The sequence below is a fragment of the Brachypodium distachyon genome, chromosome 1 (genome assembly GCF_000005505.3).
Source record: "Brachypodium distachyon strain Bd21 chromosome 1, Brachypodium_distachyon_v3.0, whole genome shotgun sequence".
Lineage (NCBI taxonomy): Eukaryota > Viridiplantae > Streptophyta > Magnoliopsida > Poales > Poaceae > Brachypodium > Brachypodium distachyon.
In genome coordinates, this window is record NC_016131.3 from 54,658,526 (window position 1) to 54,675,503 (window position 16,978).

At 46.3% G+C, this 16,978-nt stretch overlaps 3 protein-coding genes across 9 annotated transcripts; 2 read left to right on the top strand and 1 right to left on the bottom strand.

The window, feature by feature from the left end:
- Positions 1 to 1,301: 1,301 nt before the first annotated feature.
- On the top strand, positions 1,302 to 3,809 carry LOC100841600 (protein ANTAGONIST OF LIKE HETEROCHROMATIN PROTEIN 1-like). Of its 6 annotated transcripts, none has more exons than XR_002962161.1 (4): positions 1,302 to 1,649; positions 1,891 to 2,923; positions 3,052 to 3,164; positions 3,313 to 3,809. XR_002962161.1 is itself a non-coding variant. In XM_003561319.4 (3 exons), the coding sequence occupies exons 1-3, from the start codon at positions 1,304 to 1,306 to the stop codon at positions 3,071 to 3,073; spliced, it is 1,401 nt and encodes a 466-aa protein (XP_003561367.2). In that variant the 5' UTR covers positions 1,302 to 1,303; the 3' UTR covers positions 3,074 to 3,244. The 6 variants fall into 6 exon arrangements, 2 of the variants coding, with proteins under 2 accessions (XP_003561367.2, XP_024313175.1); XR_002962160.1 differs by having other exon boundaries at positions 3,329 to 3,809; XR_002962162.1 differs by having other exon boundaries at positions 3,332 to 3,809.
- Positions 3,555 to 9,823, top strand: LOC100841906 (protein ANTAGONIST OF LIKE HETEROCHROMATIN PROTEIN 1-like). 2 transcript variants are annotated; one of them, XM_024457408.1, is made up of 3 exons: positions 3,555 to 3,692; positions 5,135 to 5,471; positions 5,722 to 9,667. In XM_024457408.1, the coding sequence occupies exons 2-3, from the start codon at positions 5,249 to 5,251 to the stop codon at positions 6,780 to 6,782; spliced, it is 1,284 nt and encodes a 427-aa protein (XP_024313176.1). In that variant the 5' UTR covers positions 3,555 to 3,692; positions 5,135 to 5,248; the 3' UTR covers positions 6,783 to 9,667. The 2 variants fall into 2 exon arrangements, 1 of the variants encoding a protein (XP_024313176.1); XR_002962164.1 differs by lacking the exon at positions 3,555 to 3,692 and having other exon boundaries at positions 4,033 to 5,471; positions 5,722 to 6,935; positions 7,058 to 9,823.
- On the bottom strand, positions 8,650 to 9,435 carry LOC100842198 (non-specific lipid-transfer protein-like protein At2g13820). Its single transcript, XM_024458493.1, has 2 exons — positions 9,108 to 9,435; positions 8,650 to 8,756 (listed from the first exon to the last, which is right to left on the bottom strand). The coding sequence occupies exons 1-2, from the start codon at positions 9,433 to 9,435 to the stop codon at positions 8,650 to 8,652; spliced, it is 435 nt and encodes a 144-aa protein (XP_024314261.1).
- Positions 9,824 to 16,978: the final 7,155 nt, after the last annotated feature.

Sequence of the window (16,978 nt, forward strand, 5' to 3'; positions counted from 1 at the left end):
GAGGCTTTGAGGCGAACACCTAGCCCCGAATATATACCTCTCCAATCCCTTCCCCTATCCGACTGTCCACTATCTCTATCCTAGGAGAGGGCCGGCGGTGGCGACAGTCCTAATAGCAGACCGGAAGTCTGTGCGCCGATCGCGACTGCGGTCAGCCCCTCACCATCCACCACCACCGCCAACAGCGCCAGCGACCATCCCCACTTGCCGCATCCCTATGGCCCGGATCCGCGGCGGCCCCAACCCCCTATGGCGCAGATCCGCGGCAGCCGCGCCTCCCGATAGCTCAGATCCGAGCCGCCATGGCTCATCATCGAGGGGGTCCACCGTGGCTCGTCCGCCCGTGCCGCCATCGTCGCCCTCTCCTCGCGCCGCCTCCCTTTCTCCTCATGTCGGCGCCGACACATCTCCTCGCGCCGCCGCGGCTCCCTATCCAGGCACTGCCGTGAACTTTGATGAAGTTTGCGGCGCTGCCAATGGGACGTCGCCGCACCTCCCTATGGCCCGGATCCGCTCCGGCTTGGCCCCTTATGGCTCGGATCCGAGCCACCAAGGGTCTTACTCGTGCGCCGTCGCCGCGGCCTGTCCTGACGTGCCGCTCTCGCAGCATATCCCCGCCGGTCGTCGCTCACCGCCAGGAGGGCGACGCCAATCAATGCGCCTTCGGGAGGCCCTTGCTCGCCGCCAGGAGGTTCACACGGTGTGTTGATTTTTTTTCTATTTTTTTTCTTGGATCTTTTTATAGAAAAATTCAAATAAAGAAGATTTGTACCCTACGAGTCGTTGATGACATATGTACGGAATACTATGTTTCCAATTTTATTACTACTTTCAAACGTATACTCTAGTTCTTTTCCTGAGAGACCGAGTTGTCAGCAGGAGGGCATGGGCAAGGACGAGAAAGCCCTTGGAGTCGGAGGAGAGCAAGAAGAAGAAAGGGAGGAGGAAACGGGAGGCGGCGCTGCCAATGGGACGTCGCCGCACCTCCCTATGGCCCGGATCCGCTCCGGCTTGGCTCCTTATGGCTTGGATCCGAGCCACCAAGGGTCTTACTCGTGCGCCGTCGCCGTGGCTTGTCCCGACGTGCCGCTCTCGCAGCATATCCCCGCCGGTCGTCGCTCACCGCCAGGAGGACGACGCCAATCAATGCGTCTTTGGAAGGCCGCCCTCGGTCGCTGCCAGGAGGTTCACACGGTGTGTTGACTTTTTTCTATTTTATTTTTCTTGAATCTTTCTATAGAAAAATTCAAAATAAATAAGATTCGTATCCGACGAGTCGCTGATCACATGTGTACCGAATACTATGTTTCCAATTTTATTACTACTTTCAAACATATACCCTGGTTCTGTTCCTGAGAGACCGAGTTGCCAGCAGGAGGGCATTGGCAGCGACGAGAAAGTCCCGGGAGACGGAGAGCAAGAAGAAGAAAGGGAGGAGGAATCGGGAGGCGGCGCGACCGCGACCGAGGAGAAGACCAAGAAGGGCAAGCGGAAGGTCATGGTATGCAGCAAGCCGGAGGACTCCGGCAAGGTCAAGAGAGCCAAGCCCGGCGGCGCGGTGGCGGCGCTCGAGCCGGACCTCCGTGGCCCAGACACGGAGTGGTGGTATGCCTTCCTCAGCAAGCACAAGGAACGCCAAGCCAAGTCAGGTATGAACCTCCTCCCAAACCTTGTAAGCCCTAGCGCTGTCCTCTCCCCAAGCCCTAACCGTCCATGCTGCATCCCCCAAATTCTATCAAATCAAGATTTGAGAGGGTGGACAACCTTGTTCTTGCCGGAAGGACGAATCTTGTAGATTTATCTTTTGCAGAATTGTGACCCCGCAATGCGATGCTGTTGAGGCGAATCTTGGAGATAAAATTTTGAGTTTTGATTGACTCTGATGGACAGGTCTTACTGCGTCAGTGCCTTCAGACGAGGAGGAAGCATTCAGGTACTTCTTCAGGACGTCGAGGAGTACCTTTGACTACGTCTGCTCAATTGTAAGGGATGATTTGATCTCAAGGCCGCCTTCTGGGCTGATCAACATTGAGGGGAGACTACTTAGTGTGGAGAAGCAAGTAGCAATTGCCATGAGGAGGCTGGCATCCGGTGATTCCCAGGTGTCTGTGGGAGCTGCTTTTGGCGTGGGACAGTCTACTGTTTCACAAGTGACATGGAGGTTTATCGAGTCGATGGAAGAGAGGGCTCGGCATCATCTGGTGTGGCCGGACCAGGAGAGGATGGATGATATCAAAGCTAACTTTGAGGTGGTGTCTGGTCTGCCAAATTGTTGTGGCGCCATTGATGCCACACACATAGTTATGATGCTTCCTGCTGTTGAGTCATCGGAATACTGGTACGACCATGCGAATAACTACAGTATGTTCCTGCAAGGGATTGTTGACCATGAGATGCGATTTATTGATGTTGTCACCGGTTGGCCTGGCAGCACGACATTTTCCCAATTGTTGAAATTATCTGAATTTTACAAGCTCTGTGAGGCTGGGAAACGCTTGGATGGTCCTGCCCAAGTTTCAAGGGAGGATTTAGAAATAAGGGAGTTCATTGTTGGTGACGTGTCTTATCCTCTACTCCCGTGGCTTATGACTCCATATCAAGGAGAAAGTCTGTCTGCCCTAATGGTCGATTTTAATGCCCGTCAAAAAGCCGCAAGAATGCTTGGAACAAGAGCATTGGCACGGCTGAAAGGCTCCTGGAGGATCTTGCAAAAAGTCATGTGGAGGCCTGATAAGAATAAGTTACCGAGTATAATTCTTGTCTGCTGCCTGCTTCACAATATAATGATTGATCGCCAAGACCAACTGCTTCCATCTCTCGAACTTCCAGAACATCATGATACCGGTTATACTGAAGTGAACTGCCAGAAAAAGAATCGTAACGGTAAAGTGATGAGGGAGGTCATTACAGAACATCTCCCAAGGTGTGAACTGAACAAGCTGACTGGAAGTATTGTGTGAGATGCAACGATGCATCTTTGTTTAATTTAGTGTCATTTCCTTTGGTACCTTTGATGTAATCAGACTTGATGGTTACCTGTAATCTCTCCAGGAATGGTGTGTGGCTACTTTGAAAGCAAACAACTACCATCATGCTTGAGTTAATATTCTCCTTGACGATGACAATTCCTATCACCTTGAGTTGCATTGCATACAGTCTCTAAGGTGAAATGTTGTTTTACTTGATGGAAACCATTGGCTTTTTCAAAATGTGGAAATGGATCATCTGTTGGGAGTGGGAGCTATTTTCATTAGCTATGCAACTTTGTTGTACTAATGTTTAATTTACCTTATATAATTGAATCCATGTTAGTTAATTATTTAAACAGAAGTGCTCTTGCCTCGATAGACGGTGAATGGTGTAGTTTGGAAGAGTTGGGCTCTCTTTCCCAGCTCAGGTCTCTTGGACTACAGGTGGGTGCAGCTGCCTTCCAAGGGCCTCAGCCTCGGCGCCGGCGCGGGCGCCTGGCCGAGCTCGCCGATCGAGCTGGCATCAAGAACAGGGATTCTCGGCTTGCACTTTCTCTCCCCGGTGCAGCGGTCGCCGGCGGCGAGGGTGGTGATGAGCGAGGCGGAGGACTACACCTGTGTCAACGCCTGGGGGCCCAACCCCAAGATGACCAACATCTTTGACCCCCGCGTCGTCCAGAGCTGCGATGGTTGCTGTCAGCTGAGCTCCTGCTGCGACAACTGGTAAATAAAAGTTCCGATTTCTGAATTTCTGATGCTTTGCAAGTTGGCATGTTGTTTTTCATGCTTGTCAGTGTTATTAATTCACTTGACACTGCCAGAAAATGCAGAAAAGAGGTATGTTTCATGATTTGTGCTTGTGTGGAACTGTGGTTCATAGGTCAGATGATTAGTTTGAATAATATCTGGCTAGTGGTTTAGGTGTCTTAATTAAGTCCATATGTGTAACCAATGTTGTGAGATTTAGATAACGGGGAGTACTTTTAAGCACAAGATAAGATCATGGTTATACTTAATTGCCTGCCTACTTGGCACAAAGCGACGTCTTTGGCTGCAATTGCGTTGTTCATCTACAGATTCCAATCAACTGATCAACAGAAATTACTTCATCTCTGATCCTGACTTATGTTATACAAGTACCAGTGTTCTTTACAACATCTTTTAAGGTGTTACTCATCACACAGTTTGACGTTTTAATTTTTCCTGTACTGCAACGAACATTTGCTGATTTACAAATAGAGTAAATTACAAAAAACCATCAGTGAATAGGGTTTCAATTACCCACTAGACTACGTTTTCCTTTACTAAAAACCACCACTATTGTGGCCAAGGTTCACTAATAACACTAACAGCTCGTTTGGCACCCACCATTTGAGACAAGAATTCTGGAATTTATTTTGAATTCCAGAAACGAACTTGTTTGGTTGGCACGGATTTGGCCACAGGAATTCAATCTCAAATTCCTTGGAATCGCACTATAACTAACCCCAATTCCTCTCCAAAAGCCATCATTTCTCTGGAATTGTCTCTCACTCTACAAATTCATGTGGTAGACAAACATGATTTTTCAACAAGGAATTCAAATTCAACCAAATGAAATTGAACCAAAAATTGGATTTCATTTCATTTCTATCATTTCTACCAAATGAAATGAAACGATGGTTCCCAAATGGGCTGTAATAGTTCAATTCAAGGTGTTTGGCGGTGAAACTGACCCGGATGGCCCACTTGTCAGGCCAGCGTGGACCCACCAAAAAAAGAAGAACAAGAACAGCGCAACACCGTCACACAAACACACTCACAAGACACTCCTAGTCAATGGACCAGATGTTGTTTGTGTCTTGGAGCTCATTCGGCTCTGGAACTTTTTGGCAGCAATTTTAATTACTCATGGATTATCATGCATCTAAATCAAGATTTTGTTTCTTGAAATAAAGAACAAACCCGACGAGTCGATGACGAGATTTGTACTATTTTTGGCATTTTATTACTTCCAAGCGTATACTAGTAGTCTATTTTTGGTACCTGTACTATTTATTACTATTTTTGGAATTTCTATTGGGAAAGCCTTAAGTTATATCTAAATCTGTCTTGCCTATTCACTAACAATATGGACCCACACACGCAATAAAACGGCCACAGCTGTTGGCGTTTGTGTTCCTCAGAGACCTAGTTGTCAGCAGGAGGGCATAGGCAGCGACTAGGAAGCCCTAGGAGGAGAGAAAGAAGATAGGGAGGAGGAATCGGGAGGCGGCGAGAGCCAGTAGAGGGGTCGGAGGATGGCGCCGGTGAACAAGTCCAAGAAGGGTAAGCATCAGATCAAGGACTCCGACAACCTGAAGACCATGGAATCCAGCAAGTCGAAGGCGAAGGACTCTGGCAAGTTCAAGGGAGCCAAGCCCGGCTGCGCGGTGGCAGCGCACCAGCCGGACCTCCGTGACCCTGACATGGAGTGGTGGTACGCCTTCCTCAGCAAGCAAAAGGAACGTCAAGCCGACTCAGGTATGAAGCACCTCCCAAACACTGTAAACCCTCGAACTCTCCTCTCCCCAAGCCCTGACCGTTCATGTCGCATCCCCAAATTCGCTCAAATCATGATTTGGGGTGTGGACAACCTTGTTCTTGCCGGAAGGATGAATCTTGTAGATTTGTCTTATGCAGAATTGTGACACCTCAATGCGATGCGGTTGATGTGAATCTTGTAGATAATTTTTTGAGTTTTGATTCTGATGGACAGTTGTTACTGCGCCAGTGCCTTCAGACGAGGAGGAAGCATTCAGGTATTTCTTCAGGACGTCGAGGAGTACCTTTGATTACATCTGCTCAATTGTAAGGGATGATTTGATCTCAAGGCCACCTTCTGGGCTGATCAACATTGAGGGAAGACTACTTAGTGTGGAGAAGCAAGTAGGAATTGCCATGAGGAGGCTGGCATCCGGTGATTCCCAGGTGTCGGTGGGAGCAGCTTTTGGTGTTGGGCAGTCTACTGTTTCGCAAGTGACATGGAGGTTTATCGAGTCGATGGAAGAGAGGGCTCGGCATCATCTGGTGTGGCCGGACCAGGAGAGGATGGATGATATCAAAGCTAGCTTTGAGGTGGTGTCTGGTCTGCCAAATTGTTGTGGCGCCATTGATGCCACCCACATAGTTATGACGCTTCCTGCTGTTGATTCATCGGAAGACTGGTGCGACCATGCGAAGAACTACAGTATGTTCCTGCAAGGGATTTTTGACCATGAGATGCGATTTATTGATATTGTCACCGGTTGGCCTGGCAGCATGCCATATTCACAATTGTTGAAATTTTCTGGATTTTACAAGCTCTGTCAGGCCGGAAAACGCTTGGATGGTCCTGCCCAAGTTTCAAGGGAGGGTGCACAAATAAGGGAGTTCATCGTTGGTGACATGTGTTATCCTCTACTCCCGTGGCTTATGACTCCGTATGGAGAAAGTCTGTCTGCCCCAATGGTCGATTTTAATGCCCGTCAAAATGCTGCAAGAATGCTTGGAACAAGAGCATTGGCACAGCTGAAAGGCTCCTGGAAGATCTTGCACAAAGTCATGTGGAGGCCTGATAAGAAGAAGTTACCGAGTATAATTCTTGTGTGCTGCCTGCTTCACAATATAATTATTGATCGCCAAGACCAACTACTTCCATCTCTCGAACTTCCAGAACATCATGATACTGGTTATACTGAAGTGAACTGCCAGAAAAAGAATCGTAATGGTAAAGTGATGAGGGAGGTCATTACAGAACATCTTCCAAGGTGTGAGACTATTGAACTGAACAAGCCGACTGGAAGTGTTGTGTGAGATGCAACGATGCATCTTTGTTTAATTTTGTGATATTTCCTCAGTTTCCTTTGAGGTCATCAGATTTGATGATTACCTGTAACCTCTCCAGGAATGGTCTGTGGCTACTTTGAAAGCAAACAACTACATTTACCTGTAGTCTCTTCAGGAAGGGTGTGTGGGTACTTTGAAAGCAAACAGCTGCCGTCATGCATGAATTAATATTCACCCTGATGATGGCAATTTCTATCACCTTGAGTAGCTAAAGTCTCTAAGGTCATATGTTTTACCTGAAGGATTTTGAATACATGGAAATGAATCATCTTTTGGGACTGGGGAGCTATTGTCATTAGCTATGCAACTTTGTCGTACTAGTGTTTAATTTCCCTTATAACTGAATCCATGTTAGTTAATTATGTAAACAGAAGTGCTCTGGCCCTTTAGTGAGTATTGTCCGTACATATGAGTATATGACATGCTTTGGGTAGTACTAGTTATGAATGCTTCACCACCTCATCTTCAGTTGATTACATGGCCACGGTTTCTTACATTATTATTTTTGGAGTTTGCCTTGCATAATGGTCATCTACCGAACTGCCAAGGTTATAACCTGATATTTCAGGATTTCCCTTTTCCTTTTAGCGACTTTCTATTATTTCACTGATAAGATGGTCTAGAATCTTTACAATGTAATGTAGCAAGTGCTTTCTGTGTAGCAAACCTACTTTGGTAGCACACAGCTGATGGTTATTATAGTAGTCGGAGATGGATGTGTAGACAAAAGTTTTTTGTGTAGTTTCTTGATAAGACTGATGAGTATCTGATAGTAGAACACTAGAAGTAACTGGATTATCATAATTTATGCAACTCATCTTTTTTCTGTAAAGGTACGATGGAACCTTATACTAGCCTACTGGCTAAACTCATATATTACGATCTTCTCGATCAGATTTTTTATCAGTGCTCTCTTGTGGAACTTGAGTCTTGTTTTTCAACTGTACATTTCATAGTTTAATATGCATATGAAAAATTTGCCATTTATATTTGCTGCCTATGACGATCATGAGCTGGTGAGCGGTGAGCTATTTCTGTGAATATCCTGGGTAAATTATAAGCATCATTACCATAGTAAGGTGTGCTATCCTGTTTTACTCTTAAATTATAAGCAACGTTACCATTTATAGTTATCTAGGTTTAATCAAGCAAGAAAGAAATCTATTCTCCCCCCAAATATTCTCTCATCTAGCCTATACCTACCTGATCCCTCGCAGCCATGATGTCTGGCTATCCTCATAGGCTAGACGAGAGAATATTGGGGAGAAGAGATTTCTTCCTTTTGCTTGATTAAGCCTAGATACATGGCATCCTTATATTGTGATTGTTTAGGCACTTAACCTTTCCTACCTAGCATGATACAAACTAGAAGCGTATATTTCCTAATATGATACTTCCATCCTAGATTTCCTAATACAATGCTACTGTCCAAAGCTGATCTTTGTTTGTTCGTGCTCTCTGCTACCAGTCGAAAACAGAACCAGTGCTATTCTATTGAATAGTCTTACATTTGTCCCATGAAACTGTCATCATGGTATCTCCAAATCATTCCTGGCCTGTCCTGCACCCGAACTGTAATCACAGACTGCTTCCTAAGTGAAAATCCTAGGCCAAACAATTTGCTTTTAGAAAAACATGTTAGGTTGCTGGCTTGCTGCAGCTATTTTATGAGTGAATTCATGCTATGCAAGCCAAGTCTCAAATTAGTTGCAAACACATTATATCAGATATCATCTTGAGTTAATTGGCTTAAAAATGGATGAGAATCATTGTCATGCTGACTACAATGCATTGATTTTTCATGAAGAATCGTAATATAACATGGTGCATATACTTAGAAGACATAGATTAGTGCACAGGCGGGGATAAGCACAGTGGCCATTAAACTCGCTGCATTCCTTGAGTTTCTGGAGCTTGATGTTGCGTTTGAACCTGTGCTTCCTGCATCAAAGTGAACAATCTAGCGAAGTTAGTACCAAAATTTTGCATTCAACCAGAATTGGATAACACATTGTTCATCACATTTTGTAATGGATGACACATATATAGTAATAATAATGGAGCATCTGAATAAAAATCAGATTTAAATGTTAAGGCTTATTAATGATTCCACCTTTAGGTGCATCAGTGACTTCTTCGCTCGGCTCCTCTGGTGGATCGTCACTGGAAGGCGGCGCTGTTGTTGGAGGAGCTGGAACGGCTTGAATTTGGCAAGTCTGGTCTGATGAGTTTAAAGAAGCGATCTATTGCTGCTTATAGCGTGCATTATTGTTTCTCATGATATTAACGTACCTGTGCACTGGCTAGTCGGTGGTGCTTGTACCTTGCAGTTGCCAGGGAGCTCGAGGGCCCTAGTATGGTTGATTGCGATGCCGAAGGATGTGGCGGTGCCGTCAAGGACCATGCAGAGGCAGCGGGGGTCGGTCTGGACGACGCCGGCAAGCGTGGTGCAGCAGGAGAACCCAGGTTCCGGCGATTTGCTCCCGATGAAGTCGAGGCATGGGGAGAGGGTCATCATCACGCTCGAGCAGCCGTTGTTCTGTGCCATGGCCTTGGAGACCAGCACCATCATTGCCAGAACCAGCACAGCAGCTGCGATCTGCATCTTCCATGCAGCCATTCTCAGCTGCCAGCAGTTCGGCCCTCGGGACGAACAGTGCCGCAAAGCTATGTCTCGAGAAATGAAAAGGCTTCGATGAATTGACAGGTAGTGATTCCTAAGGACATTGGAGGAGGAGGAATTGTATGATCCGTCTGTGCCGAAATTGTTGGAATGTTATACCAGGAAGCTGCTGTTGTCTCCTGACCACATACATGTTTGTTCTAAAAATGGCATTTGTTACAGCATTCTATTTATGGAAGTCGCTTGACGCATATGCATAAGTTTAGGGGTAGTTTGTTGCTCCAGTGTAGGGGTACAACCAATCACAGTTATCTGCTGTTATTATTCCTGAATCTGTATTGTCATTTTGAGTTTATATTTAATCTGGATTGTCATTTTGTGTTTATATTGTAGGAGACAGATGTTATTTTCTTGTTTTGAGACTTAACCTACATTTTATTATTTAGCATTTGTTGATGAAACGTTGGACCAACAATCCTTTTCTTGATGTGTGTTCCTCCCTTCATGTTTCCAGTCTCTGTGGAGAAACAGAGAAACTGGTTAATTGACAAAGTTGTCATGTGCATGAATAATCAAAGCAGGGGACATATGTTCGTAGTCCAGAATTAACCTGTATGTATTATATCGTGGCTGGACAACTCCTGCCAGATGCAACCTGTCAAAAAACAGATTCTAAGGAGTTCTTTTTGTTTTCTTTCTATTTTCTGAAATTGGCTAAGTGGGCTCAGTACTTTGGATATCTATAACAGGAGCAGTATAAACCGCATTGCTTGCCCCTGTCATAATGGAATGGTATTCATGCGTATCTAATTGAGTGGAACATGATTAATTATTTTCTCTGGAGAAACAAGACAGACCAGTACATATATGTGCACCTAGCGCAAACTAGACAGTGGTTATACATAAAGTTGGGTGCCAAGTTATTCAAATTGTAGGGAATTTGTTTTTATCTACGAAGTTCATCAATTTGGCCTTGGCATAGCTTTGCATAACATTTTGTTGCATTTTTCAATATATGTTACGGATGGGACTACAGTGGTTAGAAAATAATTCGCTGTTCAGTTTCATCTGAAACTTTGAACATCGAGGTAGATATTTAAAGGGGACAAGGATACTCCATAGACTATAACTTTGAAAAAAGATTCTTCCTCCGATACATCATTGATTTAGTACAAAATTGTACTTCCTCCGTCCACCAAAATAAGTGACGTGAATTTGTATAAATTCTTATACAAATCTACGTCACTTATTTTAAGACGGAGGGAGTACTAAAGTTGCGCTAAATCAGCAACACTTATTATGAATATAAAATATGTTGTTCTTAGAAGTTTCCATGCAGATTTGAGATCCGGAATAGAACTGACCCACTGGATCCCACCGTTAATTTTGCACCAGTGGCCATGCCACAGGCCGGGTTTCATCTTTTCCCCTCTCCAACTTGGCGTCGTTATCCTTCTTCTCTGAAGTTTCTGATGAACCTGAAGATGTTGCAAAAATCTGAACTTTTCTAAACCTTATTCTTCACCGATCCTGAATACCCACTTCAGTTTTTTCGGAAGTAAGCAACAACCTAGGATCGATGTTATCATTCTGTTTCTAACATTCTTGCGTTTAACTATCACTCGGTGTTACTCCCTCAGTCCCATATTAAGTATCGAAATATTACATGTATCAAGACGCATTTTAGATGTAGATACATACATATTTGGACAAATTTAAGACACTTAATATGAGATGGAGAGAGTATTTGGCAACTTATATGCTCGTTTTCTTTTCTCTACGGTCTCATAGCAACGCACAGGTATCAAGAAATAACTATAAATATATATTGGTCATTTCTTTATGCGCACTAGTTGACAAGATCTACATGCAGCTGCTCAATGCATATTTATCGATTCCTGAGATTTAAGCACAAATGACGACACTTGCGGTGCACAGCATAAAACGTGGTATACGGACGTGAATTTTGGGCTCCCGAGCTACTGGTATCACGCTATCAGGGCCAGCCATCAGGACGTCAAGTTTGAATGTTTGTGGGCCATGACCGGGCGGGGCAACTGTGGAAATGAAGAATACAGGCCGAGGCAACTCAATTTCGGGTCCAGTATGGCGTAGCTCTTTTTTTTTTAGAACCAGTATGGCGTAGCTGGTCCACGAACATCTGTTGTTATGTGCCATGGGAAAAGATGGGCCACAGGACGTACGAATTCGTTTTTCTGAATACTGTGCTTAGCTGGCCCATGTTATGTGCGGTCTGCTCAAAAAACGTACAGTATGTAATTAACGCATTAGATAGGCGAGTCAATTGGCCCATGCCCATAATCCATCCTTGGTCCAAGAACACATTAATTTTAACCCATGTGAGTTTCGTGGCCCAGACGACATGGGCCTAACCTCTCATTAAGCTTCTAATGGGTTACTTATAAACATCATGGTAGGTTAAAGGGTAAAAGGGTCCATCTGGCTAGTATATGACCATAAACCACTACTACAAAACGGTCTATATGTAATGGCATATTAGTAACGGGTCCGGCGCGACCGTTACTAATGAATAACATCAGTGTCGGTCACGGCCGCGACCGTTACTGATGAACAGAGCGGAGTCTGCCCGTTCCCGTCCAGCCATACATCGCCACTGATGAACCATCATAACTCGCGAGAGACATCAATGGCGGTCGGTTAAGAGTCGACCGTTACTGATGAGTGATACATCAGTAATGGTCGACCTAACGGGCCCGCCACTGATGAACAGAGCATATCAGTAACGGTCGTTTGCGATCCGACCTCCCTCCCTCTCCCTTCTTCCTCTCTTCCCCGGCCGGCCCCCATCTCCATATCTGGCCGCCGGACTCCGATGAGCTCGATTTTTGAAGCACCAGCCGCCGGCGGCCGGTGAGCTCCATTTTTCGAGCCCCAAGCTTCTCTCTCACTTGCGAGCTCTCTTTCCCTCCCGATCTGTCTCGCCAGCCTTCAATTTCTCTTCAAATTTCCTCAATTTCAAATTTTTGAGCTCCGGTCGTCGGCCAAAATGCAGCCTTCTCGTCGTCGCCCAGAGCTTCCCTCTCGCTTGCGAGCTCTCTCTCCCTCCCAATCTTTCTCGTCGGCCTCCAATTTCTCTCCGAATACCTCTAATTTCAAATTATTAGTTAACTTCGGTTAATTAACACCTTAATCCCCTTGTCAATGATTAGGTAACTATTTTGTTTTGTTTGTTTTCTTGTGTATTGTGTTGTAGATCGAAGGACCATTCTTGGATGTACGCCAAGGAAAGAATCAATGCTCGATGGATAACCGAATGGACGGTCTTTTTTGGAGTCGCGAAAGGTGATATGGAACGAAAAGGACTTTTGATGATGCGTTGTCCATGTCGCAAATGTGGAAACACATGCATGATGAAGCCTGAAGATGTTCAGATGCACGTGCTGGCATCGGGTTTTGTGGAAGGTTATTCTCGTTGGACTTGTCACGGGGAGGATGCGGTTGATGTCGGTAGAGGTAGCGAAGATGATGATGTCCTGCGGTATGATCTGGCGAATGATTCCGAGGAAGAAACAAGGGTCGATGAGGAGGCTAATGTGGAAGGTGAAGGAGCACCACGTGGCAGGATTGCCGAAATGCTAGATGACCTGTACCTACGGGACCAGCTGGAGGACCCTGAAGATGAGGCAGAGTCTGCTCAGTTCAAAAAATTGTTGGAGGACGCAAACACACCCTTGTATGATGGAGCTGGCGAAGAGAACAACGTGCTCGAAGTGACACTCGAACTTTTGAGGCTGAAGGCAGCATCATGCTGGTCAGACAAGGGCTTCACGAACTTGTTGAGTTACCTTGCTTCGGTTTTTCCACAGCCAAACAAGTTGCCCAAGAGCACATACGAGGCGAAGAAGATTACATGCCTGCTCGGATTAGATTGTGTGAAACAACATTCATGTCCAAACGACTGCATGGTATACATTGGAGAGTACGAGAACCATGAGAGCTGCCACATATGCGGGGCATCGAGATACAAGAAGAAAAACGCCAGAGCTGGAGAAGACGATGGGGAAGAAGTGATGAAGGGCAGGCCGGCAAAGACTGTCTGGTATCTTACGGCAGGTGGCCGAGTTGAACGTTGGATGCAGAACGTTAAGGACGCGAGGTATCTCGTCAATCACGATTCGGCGCAGGCTGCATTCAATCCTGACGGGCACTACCGTGTGGAGGAACCTGGGGTCCTAAGACACCCTGCCGATGGGACTCAGTGGAGGAACTTCGACACGGCATTTCCAGATTTCGGGGCAGAGCCCAGAAACCTGAGGCTCGGTCTCAGCACTGACGGGATAAATCTTTTCAGAAACATGAACAACAAGCACAGCACATGTCCAGTGATCTTGTTTGTGTACAACCTTTCTCCATGGTTAATCATGAAGAGAAAGTACATCCACATGGGCATGCTCATACAGGGTCCAAAGCAGCTGGGAGCTGACCTAAATGTGTATCTGCAGCTAGTGAAGGATGAGCTGAAGCAGCTTTGGAACCCTGGCAGAGTGGTTTGGGACGCAAACAGGAGGGAGTACTTCAGGATGAGAGCAGCGCTTCTGACCTGCGTGCATGACTACCCCGCGAATGGAAATACTTCATGCCGGGTGACACATGGGTACAAGGCATGTACAAAGTGCGGGGAAAACACGACATTGGAGAAGTTGCCCGCTTCATCCAAAATTGTTTACATGGGCCACCGAAAGTGGTTGGATGCTAAAGACCCTTGGAGGGATGACAAGGAAATGTTCAATGGGAAGAGGGAGCACGGGACAGCGTCGAAGGAGAAGTCTGGTATGCAAATCCTCGAAATTGTGAACAATCTTGAGGTTGTCCCCGGAAAGATTGCGGCGAAGAAATATAAGGAACCTGAAGGCGTCGTGTAGAAAAGGAGGTCCGTATTCGTGGACCTGGAGTACTGGGCACATTTAGAATGCCGCCACAGCATAGATGTCATGCACGTGGAGAAAAATGTATGCGACAACGTGCTGGGGTTGCTGATGAACATTCCAGAGAAGACGAAAGATGGACCCAATGCACGGAAGGACCTGGAACTCATGTCTATCAGGAAAGAGTTGTGGGGCAAAGATCAAGTGTCGGCAGCCGACAAGAATGGTTTCGTGACGGTGACCACGCGGTGTCGTCTTACATGTTACAACCTGTACAAAGACGAGTTGCATAGGATGTGCCGGCGCTTGCAAGGCATTAAAGTCCCATCGAACTACTCGTCGAGCATCAAGCATCTAGTTGACATGAAGAGTCACAAGCTATCTGGCATGAAGTCTCACGACAACCATGTCATACTCACTCTGTTACTTCCAGTCGCAATCAAAGGTATCATGGAGCCGCACGTAAGGGAGACAATCATGAAGCTTTCTGACTTCTTTGACAGCATCTCGCAGAAGTCAATCACCGTTAGACGATGCCAAATACTGAAAGATAGTATGATACAGATTCTATGTGAGCTCGAGATGTTCTTCCCTCCATCATTCTTCGATATCATGGTCCATCTAATGATCCACATATGCGATGAGATCTTGTCCCTAGGGCCCTCGTTCCTGCATAACATTTATGGCCCTGAACGATACAACGGGGTTCTGAAGCGGTACGTTCGTAACAGATCGCGTCCGGAAGGTAGCATCGTGGAAGGCTTTAGGGCAGAAGAGTGCATCGAGTTCTGCACGGATTGGTTGGCCAATCAGAAATCAATAGGTGTTCCCGAATCACGGCACAAGGGCAAGCTCGATGGCGAAGGTGGCCTTGGACAGACATAACTTAATGTCTATGGAAGAGGAAGGGAAGCTGACTTTGAAGGAGCACATTTGGTTGTGTTGCAAACTGTCGGTTGCTGCCGGCCTTATCAGGAAATGCACATGGAACATCTGCGAAATGAAAACCCTAAAAGAGGAGAAGTCTGGATCCACTGGGAGCACAATAAAACATTCGCAGCGTGGCTGAAGAAATATTGGTACGGCAGGGAGAAGACCAATGTATCAGAAGAGACGGTTGCATGTTTATCACGGGAACCTGCTTACCACGTCTCTACTTGGCAATCATATGCAATCAACGGCTATAACTTCTACACTGCATCTCAGGACCGTAAAAGCACGTATCAAAATAGTGGTGTAGTCATGACTTCTGAGACCGCGACCGACGACAACAGCAAAACCAAAGCGTTCTTCGGCGTTATCGAGGAGATCTGGGAATTGGAGTACTCGATCACAAAGATCCCAATGTTCCATGTAAGATGGACCAAAGGTGACAAAGAAGAAAGTCACAGATTCACGATGATGGTGCTACCTCCTGAGATCCCTCGTGAACAAGTTGACGTGAGAAAAATCCCGGCAAGAGAGGAACCATGAGTCTTTTTTAAACAATGCAAGCAGGTTTTCTACATAGACGACCCGGCAAATAAAGGCCGCGTCATAGTAAGAAGAGAGAAAAGAAGCATTGTTGGAGTAGACGGAGTTACTTCACAAGAAGGCTACGAAGGTTTCCATGATCCGACGACCGCCGCAGATGACGAAGAAGCGGAACGCACGATATTAACGAGGAAAAGGAGAGGGAAAAGAAGAAGTGATGGGAGCGAGAGCGAGAAAATACCACAAAAACCCTACCTCAGAAGCAGTTCTGCGAGGAGTCAAGTTATGACTTACCGAAGGAAGGAGAAGCACTAGTAGTCACATTGTAAAAATGTACTCGTACTGAATCTTAATGCAAACTTTGTACTAAGTAAAATTATGTGTGATCCATGTACTTTTGTATATGCATGTTAGTAGTACATGGCTTTATGTGATGAATTTTTTAAATTAAATTTAGCACAGATACTAGACAAAGTTGGTACAAAATACGTTCCTGTAATTTAAATTGGTACAAAATACGTTCCTGTAATTTAAATTGGTACAAAATACGTTCCTGTAATTTAAATTGATACAAATCTCAACAAGTATAGATGCACATTAGTAACGGTCGGCTGGTTAACTGTCCGTTACTGATGTGCATCTATACATCAGTAACGGTCGCATGGGAAGGCGACCGCCAGTGATGTACTTGGGCGTATATAAGCGAAGCGCCGAAACCCTAGCCCGTTACTTCTCGCCTGGCGCGTCGCTTTCCTCTAGCTGACCAGCTGTGGGCGCTCCTCCTCCCCGGGCGAAGCCTTGCCGGATTTCCGCGCCCCACCGCCTCCTCCCCCGAGCCCGCCGCCGCCGCCTCCTCCTCCCCTGAGCCCGCCGCCGCCGCCTCCTCCCCCGAGCCCGACGCCGCCGCCGCCTCCTCCCTCGAGCCCGACGCTGCCCCCGAGCCCGTCGACCTCCTCCCCTGAGCCTGACGCCGCCGTCGATCCCGCCTCCGCACCGAGCCCGAGCCCGAGCCTGTCGCCGCCGCTGCCCCTGACGCCATCCTCCTCCTCCTCTGCCTAGGTGCGCGCTCCTCTGCCTCCCTCTCCTCTGTTGATGTTGTTAGAGTAATTTAGGGTTAGGGTTAGCAAATTAGGGTTAGCAAATTTATTAGGATTAGTTGC

Bases quoted from the DNA above. Each gene is read 5' to 3' on its own strand.
- LOC100841906 (XM_024457408.1), top strand. From the start codon at position 5,249: ATGGCGCCGGTGAACAAGTCCAAGAAGGGTAAGCATCAGATCAAGGAC. The intron at 5,472-5,721 runs GTATGAAGCACC...TTACTGCGCCAG, and splicing joins GGAACGTCAAGCCGACTCAG to TGCCTTCAGACGAGGAGGAA.
- LOC100841600 (XM_024457407.1), top strand. From the start codon at position 1,304: ATGTTTCCAATTTTATTACTACTTTCAAACATATACCCTGGTTCTGTT. The intron at 1,650-1,890 runs GTATGAACCTCC...TCTGATGGACAG, and splicing joins GGAACGCCAAGCCAAGTCAG to GTCTTACTGCGTCAGTGCCT.
- LOC100842198 (XM_024458493.1), bottom strand. From the start codon at position 9,435: ATGGCTGCATGGAAGATGCAGATCGCAGCTGCTGTGCTGGTTCTGGCA. The intron at 8,757-9,107 runs GTACGTTAATAT...ACTTTGATGCAG, and splicing joins ACCGACTAGCCAGTGCACAG to GAAGCACAGGTTCAAACGCA.